At 43.2% G+C, this 12265-nt stretch overlaps 2 protein-coding genes across 2 annotated transcripts in view; one reads left to right on the top strand and one right to left on the bottom strand.

Moving 5' to 3' along the window:
* Nucleotides 1–12265, bottom strand: part of NRG3 (neuregulin 3) — a 360960-nt gene that overhangs the window by 283777 nt on the left and 64918 nt on the right. The window lies entirely within an intron of this gene.
* LOC149916984 (uncharacterized) lies at nt 2621–4746 on the top strand. Its single transcript, XM_090144759.1, has 8 exons — nt 2621–2710; nt 2998–3083; nt 3250–3309; nt 3415–3491; nt 3732–3798; nt 3957–4003; nt 4257–4448; nt 4606–4746. Exons 2-7 carry the CDS (start codon nt 3006–3008, stop codon nt 4396–4398), a joined length of 471 nt encoding a protein of 156 aa, XP_090000885.1. The 5' UTR covers nt 2621–2710; nt 2998–3005; the 3' UTR covers nt 4399–4448; nt 4606–4746.

The following is a 12265-nucleotide window of genomic DNA, read 5'->3' as shown; positions in this document are numbered from 1 at the left end:
TTATCAGCCTTTGAACTTGACTTTGGTCAAGGAACAGGCTTACAAATACGCTTTTTCATTTTTATGGCAATAAAATAATAGGGCTCAAAAACCTTAGCATGTTTCCCAAAACAGCAAAAAATGCAAAACAAAGACAAAAATGAGTTTGAAGTTCAAGTTTCAGAAATATTAAAGCAGCAAACTGTTACAAGTGTTATATACTTATCTGAAATATTTTAAATATGTCAGATTTTTGACATGCTAATATCTAAGAACTTAATGCTGAGGCTGTCCTGCAAAGACTACAGATACACCAAGGGTTAGGAGGAAAAAAGGCAACTTCATTCTGCACAGCTACCGATGCATTTGTGGTCAACACAGCAAACAGGTTAAGCTCCTGCAATTCTCAATAAACTGAAGTCACAGAAATGCTTATTGCAAAATGATATCATTGTTTTCCGCCGTCCTTTTCTGCAAATCATTATTGAATTTGTTATTACTAGCACGCCAGGTAACGCATCTGTAGAAGAAGGAGCTTTAGGAAGGACAGTGTGGAGGCAAGAAGCGCATGTTGTTTACAGACTGAAGTCACTTAGTCACATCACTGAAAACCTTTCCAAAAACAGTGAGACTGAGGCCTGATGCATACGATGATGTAGCTGACTTAAATCAGTTTAAGCATGCAACATAGGGCCTAATCATTCCTATATTAAGTCTACCAAAAATCAGGTCATTCAGTCTTACACAGACACAAATACCTGAAGTCAAATCATTCTTCACAAAAGGTTTACATCATCGTAAAACAACTGAATGTAGATGGAATGGATCAGCTAAGTAAAATGACGTTGAGAATAACAATATTTATTCAGATTGATACGAGTAGGCTTGAAAGGTACGTGGTCCAACTACTGCCCACTCAATTTATGCAGCTATAACTCTTACCCACATTTTACTTGGCACCCACGCAGCACTTGTAAAATCCCAAGTTCTGTGTTTTCACTGGTAACAAACACTTTACCAGATGGTCACTTCATCAAATCTATTTGCCTAACCAATACAGAAACTTTGCAACTACTAGCATGCTTTTCTAACATTGATTTATGCATTTATAAATCTCAAAACTGTTCCAGCTCATAAAATCTAAAATTGTATAATTAATACCACATCAGAAAGCACATTCTCAAAGAGAGTACTCTAACACATTTTGGTTGACAACTTTATCCACTCTACACGTAAGGATTTTGAAGTTTGACTACGTTAAAGAAAACAAAACTTATCTTCAGGCTACATTTTGCAACAGAGATTTGAAAATAGACTATCTTTGAGCTCCTTTTCAATCCAGGCCATTCTCTGAAGCTATGATTTGGAATACACTAAGAACTCCGTGGAAATTCTGAACTGACAAACGGTGCATAGGAGGCTATACTTCCAAACAGGAGTTGGCCAGCGCTAAGGAATTATGCCTGCTCCTGTTCTACACTGCTATTTCCATTCTGCACAACTCAAGAGTAGAAGAAGAAATTAATTTTTAGGGGAATACTCCAACCTGTTCAGACAGAACCTGACCCAAGCAAGGTTTAACTTGCCCATGTTAGGTTTGTCCCATGCGACTCATACCGACCAAACTGAAAATGATAAGGTTAATCACAAAACCTACCAGTAAAAGGATTTGCCACATTCAGACTAGAAGGATCGACACTCGGCACATCACCTGGAATAACAAATCAAGTTGTTGTCAAAACGTTTACTTACCAATGGGTCTTCACCAGCAGAACAGGAAATGTCCTTATTTTTCCACCACTCAGTTCCCATATTTTTGAGGAATGCTACTTCTCATCCACGTTACAGACACTTAAGTGTTAGATTTCGCGATTAAATAGGAGAAAATGAAATACTGCTTAAAAGAAAATAGGATGCTTCATTCACTGCAACTAGTTAAATGGAAGTAACTTCCAGTCTCTATCAAATAAACCATGATCTCAGAGGATGAATATCAATCAGTATTTTGTCCCACCAGAATACAATGAATCTTTCACTTCTGTCGTGGACTCCATCTTAAATAAAATCACAGAATGGCCTCGGTTGAAAAGGACCACAATGACCATCTAGTTTCAACACACTGCTATGCGCAGGGTCGCCAACCACCAGACCAGGCTGCCCAGAGCCACATCCAGCCTGGCCTTGAATGCCTCCATATCTCTTCAGATTAGAGAGAAGGATGCCGTGAGGGACCATGTCAAAGGCTTTGTACAAATTCAGGCACGTGACATGCATCGCCTTTCCCCCATCCATCGAAGCCATCACTCCACTATAGAAAGCCACTAAATTAGTCAGGCACAATCTGCCCTTAATGAAGCCACACTGGCTATTTTGAATCACCTCTTAAGCTCATAACGTTTCTCTCAACTGAAAACCCCAATTCACATACCTAATTCATTCTCCTCTTCCCTGGTGCCCATCTCCTCCTGATGCTCTGCCCACCAGCCGAGCAGCTGCTTCCACATGGGCAGGGCAGCATGTGTCACAGTGAGGGCATGACACAACCACCCTGCGCAGTATAAGAAGCGCCGCTCCCTGGGCAGAGAGCGTTTGGTGCTGAGCAACGGCACTGCGAGGAAGTGGAAGAGATTGGGAAAGGAGACTGAAGGCAGAGATTGCCCCCAGTGATTTCCTAGCCCACAGCGTGATTGAGGATTGTTTGGAATCCATCTGTGACTGCGAGCACTGAGCGGTAGGCAGAAGTCATGAGGCTTGTCTGGTGCCAGGCCTCGCCTCCCCTTCTCACTGTGCCTGCATATGGCCATGTCGGGTCTGAGAGAGAGTGTGCCTGTGGGCTGGCAGCTGTACCCATGCCGGCACTCAGGGCAGCCGCCATGGCTGCACGTGGGACTCCTGGTGTACCAAAGCGCAGACCATCGTGCGCAAGCTCCCGTGCACGATGGGGCAGGGTACTGTCCACAGGAGCACCTGTGCCTCGCCTTGCCCCTCACACTGCTCTACCTTCTAATGTACATGCAGGTGAAGCGATGGCTGAGGAGCACTCCTGGGAATCGCTTATGGAAGACAACGCTCAATCAGCCGCGCTGCTGCAGGAGCTGATAGAGGTGTGTGAGCCGCCTGCAGAAATTCTGCAAGGCAGAGCTGCTGGGCCACAGAGCCGGGGCGCCGCAGGGCTCGTTGACCTGCTCTGGCCTTGCCATGATTTGGGAATGGGCACAAAATGCCCTTTCCCACCTTGCATCCACATAACTAGTTCTGATTGCCTTGCAGTGCAAGAAGAGGTCTGCGGAGCTGGCAGCTGCTGTCAGGGAAAAGGCAAAAATCCGCAAGGTACGGAGGGAGGGAAGGAGAGAATGGAGAGCAGCGCATTTATGGGGGAAGCCCCCTGTGAGCAGGCACAGGGCGGGCTCTTGACCGGACCCTTTCCTTGTCCAGGCACTGCAGGAAGATGTGCAGATGGAGATGAAGCAACTCCAGAAGGCACAGGAGAACACCAAAAGGCGCACTGCCCCGTAAGTGAGGCTCCAGCGCAATCCAGACCCAAGGCAGGGGGGAGCTGGGATCCAGCAGCCCTCAGGCATCTGTGATGCCAGCTGGAGCTTAGGAAGGCCAGGCCTGTGCTGTGGCTCCAGCAGAGGTTGGGCAGCTACCTCAGGTCCCTGTGGCCATCTTGCGGTGGGGTAGGAGGGGAAGAGATCCCGGTGCCGGCCGAGGCCTCTTCTCACATACCAAACTCCCTGTGTCTGTAACAGGTGGAAGATTACACACAGGGAAGAGCATATGACTTCCTTGATGCAAGAGATGGTGGCTGTGCGAGTGGTAAGACAGAAAGCCCCGCTGTAGCCTTGGGAAGGGTCACCTCAGGGCCACAGCAAAGGACATGGGCCTCCTCCTGTTCGCGGGGAAGAAGGAGGATTTCTGAGTGCCCAAACCTTCACACACCCCAACACGTGTCCCTGCTTTGCCTTGTCCTCTAGGATGAGCAGATGGCAGCAAAGCGACATCCACTCACAACCTGGCTGCGGTGAGTTGCCTTGGGGTCCAGAGACAATCAGGCAGCTTTTGACTTTTTGAGGAATGGAAAGCTTCAGTATTTCTTAGTGTCCTGGGTGGGGAGAGCAGGTGGGGTGGGGATTTTGGCAGCCCTGCTTGTAGCTATGACAGATTCAGTTGCTCCCTGTGTGGCACAGATCCATGCGGACGTTTGGAGGGTTTGGTTGTAAAGTGCTGAGACAAATGTGCCCCCGGGTCTGACTGAACCTTCTTTTGTTGTGTAGGAAGTTTCTTCTGTTCTTGGGCCTACTGCAGCTTGCCTTTGTCATCCTGGTCCTGCTGAAGAGGGACATCCTCCACTGGGTCCTACCTATGGAGCTGGCGACTGCCCTTGGCAGCCGTCCACCAAAACCCTCTCTTTTCTGACCCCAGAATGCGCTGCAGCCCTTTGTTGTGGCACCATTGGGTCTGCACAGGTATGGGGTGGGGATTTTGGCGGCTCTGCATTAAGGCACAACAGATTCGGTTGCTCCCTGTATGGCACGTGTCCATGGGGCTGTTTGGAGGGGATGGTTGTAAACTGCTGTGACAAGTGTGCCCCCGGGCCTGACTCAATCTTCTTTTGTTGCACAGGTGGTTTCTGCATTCTTTGGCTTACTGCACCTTTTCTTTGTCATCCTGGTCCTGCTGCAAAGGGACATAATCAACAGGGTCCTATCTCCAGAGCTGGCAACTGCCCTTGGCAGCAATCCACCAACACCTGTTTTTTTCTGACCCCAGAACACACCGCAGCCCTTCACTGTGACACCACTGGGTCTGCACAGGCATTAGGTGTGCCAGCCTTGTCACCGATAACATCAATAAAATCCATCCCCATTCCAAAATGTCTCATTTGTGCTTGAGAGGCATTAGACCCCACCAACAAACGTCTATTGAACCATGGGAAGGAGACAGTGGGACTCTGGAGCTTCGAAACAGAAATCGGAGAATCAGCAAGATTGGATAAAGACCTCCAATAAGTCCCACCATCCACCCGTCACAGTAATACCCACTAAACCATGCCCCTAGGTACAAAACGTAAACCTTTCTTGAACACGCCCAGGGTTGGTGACTCCACCACCTCCTTGAGTAGCCCATTCCAGCACCTGACCACTCAGAGAAGAAGTATTTCCTAACATCCAACCTGAATCTCCTCTGGCACAACTTGTGGCCTTCTCGTCCTATCGCTAGGTACATAGGAGAAATACTCGCTCTGACTGTATTAATTTACTCAGACCAATCAATTCTCCACGGCATTCAGGGCTTTAGAGAGGACTGTTCTGAGACTCTCTTGATGGTCTCTTTGAAAGGAGAGATGGTTACAAGTCACTCCAATCTTAGTACTTCTAGCACCAGGAGAAGGTGAAACAACGAACAGTTCCATGGTTACTGAAGCTGGTGCTCCCATCCTGAGGTATGCCTTCAGGCAAAGCTGGGATCGCTGTCCTGCCTTGATGAACTGCCAAATCATGTGGGTTCTCCATGGCATGGGTTGTCTTGGATACCTGCAGTTTCTTCGGATTCAGCCACAGACTGTAGCTGTGGTTGAGGAAGGCTTACTTGGAATTCTTACTGCAGGAGTGAGCACCTACCCAGCCAAGTACAACAGCTTCATATCCAAAACTAGTACCGAGAATTGTTTCATGCTGCTTATTGACATTATTCTCATGACATTTTAGATGTGAATTACTGCCACCCCCAGATTGCCTTGTTGACTTGCAGCAATGAATGTAGTGAAAGCTCACTAATCCCTGTAAGCCCAAATGACATCTTCCTTCTCCATGCAAGCAAATAGCAAAATGCAAACCTGTCAAAAAGACCGAATGGTTCAAATGACCATGAACAGGAAAAGAGGTTTGCAAAGGCCAAGTTATTTTACCACTTGAATTCTTCCAGCTATTTCACAAGGCTGATGACCAATGAGTTAGAGGCTCGCTCCCTTCTCCAAAGGCATAGGTAAGAAATTTGGAAAGCAGAACGTCCTGGGCTATCGGTGAGCAAAATGATTCCTCTGAACCGAGTGTGAATTGCAGAGGGAAAACTGTTAGTTACTACTTCACTGAACTTCAAAAAGAAGCTTCTGAAATACATGGCAGAAGCAACTATCTGCCCCTAAGGAATAACATGAAATGTCAGTATTGGTCTTTTTTCTTCTCCTCTATGTCCTGTCTTTCACAGGACAAAATGCTTTCATTTGCCAATTCTCCCATACACAACTGGACTTATTTGGTCACAGGCCAGATCTTCTGCCATTAAACACACCTGAGCACTCTCTTATAGAGGCAAAAAGCTCCAAAGAAATGCTTTCAAATGTACAGTTGTCCACACAATGATGCCAATTGTCACATGGCAACACCCACCTCTCATCTCCTAGATAAGACTGAGTCTTATTACAAGAAATGCCTGGTAAAGCAAGCTGTGAGCCAAAAACAAACAAACCCCTCAACAGCAACAGAAACAAAGAATTAACACTTCTGACAGTGTCAACGAATTTCAGGTCACAATTTGAAAGACAGAAGCTGAGACTGACTGAAAATCATACCCTTGCCCACCATGACTGAGTCTCAAGTCAAGTATTCAGAGAATGCTTACACTGATGTAGAAAGGAAATTTAAACTCACCATTTGAGCCTGCATGTCAATACTGCCTTCCTGCAGTAAACTTATTATTTGCATGTAGCAAATGAAATTCACAAATCCAAGTCAAGCAATCTCAACTGACTGACTACAGACAGACCTTAAAATAAGAAATTCCTGCTATCCTACAGTCTTATGTATTACTCCTATTATTATTTTTTTTTTTAATTTGCTCTATGTGTTGATATTCTAACAGTAGTATAGCTTCAGTTTCATATTTATTCAATCGATTCAATTGTTTAATTAATCAACTTCCATTTCTCTGTATTGACATTGTCAGTGCTGTGACAAACAAAGCTTCAAAAAATCCTCAAGGACACAAAAAACTGAAGATGTTTGTTTAATCAATATACTTGCTCTGCCTGAAGTTAGTATACAGATAGAGTACCTGCTAAATTCTTTCTCAAGGAACTGTTCTCCTCAACATCTGGATTTAAGTCCAGTGATAACAGTCATGACAAACTCTGATTATTCCTGCTTCACCTTTAAATAACACAGGTCCTTTATTATTCTTTCTTGTGTATCAAGTCTCTCTCATGGAAGCATAGAAAGAGCATAAACCACCAGGAACTAAACAAGCAGCTGTGTTTCTTTTGTCTTCATGTTTCGCTGTTGACTGTCTCTTCAAGTCCTTCATATCACAACATCCATTTGAGCTGATTTATTTATTTTAAAAAGATCAAGTAAATAGAATATACTAGGAGACACATGAAAAACTGTGCATTTCACTTTGTTTTGAGGTCATGTTTGTTAGTTTTTTTTTTTTTTTTTGTCATTACTTAAAAAGACTGTATCAAATGAAAAAAAAAGTAAGCCCTAAAGAAACGTGAAGTGGTGCAAAGAACAAGTACTCTAATTTCTCAAGAAGAAATTCCACTCATCTTTCAAAAGAAAGGATTTTCCTTGCTATTCTGCCTGTTTTCCCCACCATCTTTAGTAATTACTATGTTAGTACTTTTTTACTACCATAGTTTTATTACCATACCAATATTATTTTGATGCTTATATTCTTCAGCTACTTCTAGAATGTTACCATTCCCTAAATCATAGTCATTACTGTAAGCATTATTACTCATACTTCTTCCAGAATTTAAGAGGCTTCTGGTACAAATAATTATTTTGGCAAGATTTACTAAAGCATACTTAATATGATAACATACAATATAAGCATGTGCAACAAACACATAGGCTTCATCATTCTTAAGGAAAACGTTATCTCACTCTATAATCATTATTTTTCTCTGAAACATACCATTCATCACCTCACTGTGCTCACATCCAGCATTTAGTCTCCCTAAAAGTTCAGCAAGAATTGCTGAGTGTCAGTGGATGCCATTTTCCTCCTGCATGAAGGAATTCAGTGACACGCATCTGTGTTTCATCCACACTCCCATGTCAGACACCATTCTGTCAGACTGCCCCTCTGCTGCCTTCTGTCACACAGCAACAAGTAGTAATGCAATATTGATGGGAAAGTTCAAAAATACCACTGTACCACCAACATCCACTTCCAACATTACAGACCAACATAATAAAATAGGAGGCATTACTAACAGAGCAGCCCTAAAAGTGAGTCCTTCAAGTTACTAAATGCAGCTAAAAAGCTCACATTAATGCACACCATTATAATCATACGTAAAGCAGACAGACAAAATAGTAGTACCCATTTTTGTACTATCATCTCACGCCTTTAAGGTGTGCACTCACAGTAGCAAATCCACTGTCACAGAGTTTAACATGTTTTTTCCCCTCTCCCAAGTACATCTTCTACTTTTCAAAGTAGCCCCTTAATTTGTTGGTGGTGTTTGTTTGTTTGTTTGTTTTGTGCAGATATTTTCAATGCCTCCACTCTTTTCTGACTATCAGGGGGCAACAGTCAAATATCACCACCCATTCTGTGGTCATTGTTAAGTCAGTCATTCTAGATTTCTCAGAACTGTTTTCAACTCGTTCTTATCTTCACCACGTAATGCATGTTAAGTGCATATTCATCAAATACTGTCATGGAGAGTAAAGAATCTTCTAGAGAAAGGAAATATCGACATGACTTGGATAACACTAAGCAGGAAGTTCAATAATTAGTTCTTAAGATCTAAAGGCCTTACAAACATAAACAGCTTATTTATGTATTAATGATGTATACAAAATGTAATGAATGAGAAGGTAAATATGTTACATCTCCTCTCCAGCACTCGGTCTCCCTTACTGCCTGTATCAAGTGGGCATGTTTTTCTCATTTTGGTCAACAGGCAACAGAATAAAAAAAACGTATTCTGCAGAACACAACAAATTAGTTCTAGAGTATTTTTTAATCATAAAGAAACATTTTTCTAGAAACTAAAGCAAAAATAAAAAAGCCATCTCCATCTTACTCATGTTTAACCAAACAGTCAGCAGGAAAAATGAAAAATCCCACCAACTGTTTTTAAGAACAGGAGACAGTTGATACAGTTGTCGTCAATCAGTTTCAGATCACCCAAAGAAGGTAGTAGACACAGTTCAATAAAGAAGAAGGAACAGCTTACCCCTTCCCAGGCATCAGGGCTTGCCAGAAACTCCCAAAGAGGTGATCGCCAAGTAAAGATGCTCCCTCTCCAGCTGCGGGCCCTTAAACAAGGTTAGATTAATTCCTTGCACCTGTGCTCCCAGGGCAGGCCATGCCCACTCACCAGGCTCTCAATCACTGGCTCTGGCCATGACCTAGCCATTCCATAGACTATTCTATAATGATTTGCTTTTAGCCCACTATTCCAGCTGCTTACAACTTTCTGAAATTTCAGCTTTCCAGGCGCAATTTCCATTAACTGAATATGAGATGGGAAGACTGAGAAGGTAATAGAAGTCAGTTTCATGTTCTTTTTAAAAGACAACAACGATCACCCCAGTCTAAGAAGTCACAAGATCTTAAAATGGAAGATGGTATAACATATGCACTGCACAGAAAGAACATCTCAATGCAATTTCTGTCTAGCCAATAACCTGATCATGACTGACTGAAACTGTTTCAACATATTACTTGCTGTGTTCCTTTGTAAACACTATTCTAGTTAAAAACTTCATGACTTGCACTTAAATGCCAAGTTCTAGGTGTTTTCTTTTCTTTTGACACTTAGAGAATTCCAAAACACTGAGTTCTTAGTTCAGTTACTCTCTTGACAAAAAAAAAAAAAAGAAAAAAAAAAAGAAATCACATAAGAAGAAAAAACACTCACCTCCCTTGGCCACCTCCCTGAAGTCATGTTGTTTCCCAGCTGCTATTTTTCTTTCTGTAAGCAAACAGTAATTGTTTTACATTCCCATTTTAGTGGGAATAAAATTAGGCCCAAAGCTGTTCAATTATAAATGCTGCCCATGCCTCCCTTTTCTGCTAACCGTTTCTGATGACCTACCAGTGTGGAAATGCTCCATTTGTGCCTGAAAGCTTTTCAAACCGTGTGAGCTCTGAACAGCAACAACTCAAGATTCACAAGTAAAAGTTCGCAATTCTCATAATATTAAATTTATCACAATAGCCCGGACAGCAATTAAATCTGATAGTGATTCTGCAAGCAGTTAGAGGGTATGTATACCAACAAAAAACAGGGCTCAATCTCTAGTTAACAGATTTTATTCATGTAAAGATGTACAACTACAGGATCCATTTTTTATTATTTTTTGCTGCAAGTCTGTGCGTGAAAATCCCTTGCTTTGCTATCAGTAATAGCGCAGAACCCATTATGAGTGGTTTCCAAAATGCTGTTAATAAGACTAGAATATAATCCATTCAAATCATTTTCATTTTTGAGAATATTTTTATTCCATTAAGGATTTTCTCCCCTTTAGCTTTCCTGATGGTAAAAGCCATCAATAAGAGATGAAGCCAATCAAGAAAGAAGCAATTGCATTTCTATTGCTGACCAGACAACAAATCTTAGCCCGGCAAGATTCCCGCTGGCACATCAGATTGCTGACATGAAAAACAGCAGGGTTAACTACCAATTCTTGTCAATCTCTTGGCAACTTGTTCCGAAATTATTTTTCAGCTTCAAAAATACTACAGTTGTTTGAAGAACTGTACACCATCTTCGACTGGAAACGATATTCACAACCATTTTAGTCTGAAATACGTAAGTGAACAGTATATGATGAGGCAATCAAATTTCATGGCTAATAGGTTCACTCATTACTAGGAATTGGCAGTATTTAATTAAAATACTTCTACTCAGCCAAGAAAGTCATTATTTTCTAATGGAAGCTGGAACATTTCACTGCGTTCTTTCAGTTGTCATTGCATCTTTGGCACGCCAATCATTCCTCTCAAATCAACCACACTTGCACTGGGATTCTGTTGTGCTTGTGAAAATAATTACAAGTTCCTAAAAAGTTAAGCTGCGTGACTTAGTTCTGCTATTCAAACACAACAGATTTAATGTGTTTGGAGGGGGAAGGAAGGTAAAGGCCAATGCTCTTAGGAGATCATTGCAACAGGAGAAGCAGAGAATACCACACGGCTACACGTGCAGGCAGGATGATAAAGGATGCTGGACACAAAGAAGGATCGTTAAAAAAAACAACCATGTCTGCAGCTGTTCTCCTCTGAGCCTGATACCAGATCAGGCTGAACCCAAATCAGTGGAACTGCTCTCTAAGTTCAGCTGAGTCCAGGCTGCCTTGAATCACAGCGTACGTATGTGACAAATCACAAGACTCTCCTCCATGTGATCACGCTGCAGTAATTCTCATGCTCTCAGCAAGAATTATTTGTGCTAAAGAAAAAAACATAGAAATTATTAAAAACTATGAAGTATACTTCTTCAAAAAAGTATCTGGCTGGTAGGGATTACTTATTAAACAGCCCATGTTGCCAGATCACAGAATCACAGAATCACAGAATCGTAGGGGTTGGAAGGGACCTCCAGAGATCATCGAGTCCAACCCCCCTGCCAAAGCAGGATCCCTACACCAGGTCGCACAGGTAGGCGTCCAGGCGGGTCTTGAATATCTCCAGAGAAGGAGACTCCACAACCTCCCTGGGCAGCCTGTTCCAGTGCTCCGTCACCCTCACCGTAAAGAAGTTCTTGCGCACATTGGTGCGGAACTTCCTATGCTCCAGCTTCTGGCCATTTCCCCTTGTCCTGTCTCCGCACACTGCTGAAAAGAGTCTGGCCTCGCCACTTTGCCCCCCACACCTTAGATATTTATAGACCTGGATCAGGTCCCCTCTCAGTCTTCTCTTCTCAAGGCTAAACAGACCCAGCTCACTTAGCCTTTCCTCATAGGGGAGATGCTCCAGGCCCTTCACCATCTTTGTGGCTCTCCGCTGGACTCTTTCCAAGAGATCCCTGTCTTTTTTGTACTGGGGAGCCCAGAACTGGACACAGTACTCCAGATGAGGCCTTACCAGGGCAGAGTAGAGGGGGAGGATAACCTCCCTCGACCTGCTGGCCACGCTCCTTTTAATGCACCCCAGAATACCATTGGCCTTTTTGGCCACAAGGGCACACTGCTGGCTCATGGCCAACCTGTCGTCCACCAGGACACCCAGGTCCCTCTCCACAGAGCTAAGATACTTCCAGTAAGTCTCAAACAAACGCACAGCTAATAGAAAATACTGGCATCCACACAAATCATATAGAAAA

The sequence above is a fragment of the Phasianus colchicus genome, chromosome 8 (genome assembly GCF_987193195.1).
Source record: "Phasianus colchicus chromosome 8, bPhaCol1.hap1.1, whole genome shotgun sequence".
Lineage (NCBI taxonomy): Eukaryota > Metazoa > Chordata > Aves > Galliformes > Phasianidae > Phasianus > Phasianus colchicus.
The sequence above is the reverse complement of the archived record's forward strand: the minus strand, read 5'-3'. Positions and strand labels throughout refer to the sequence as shown.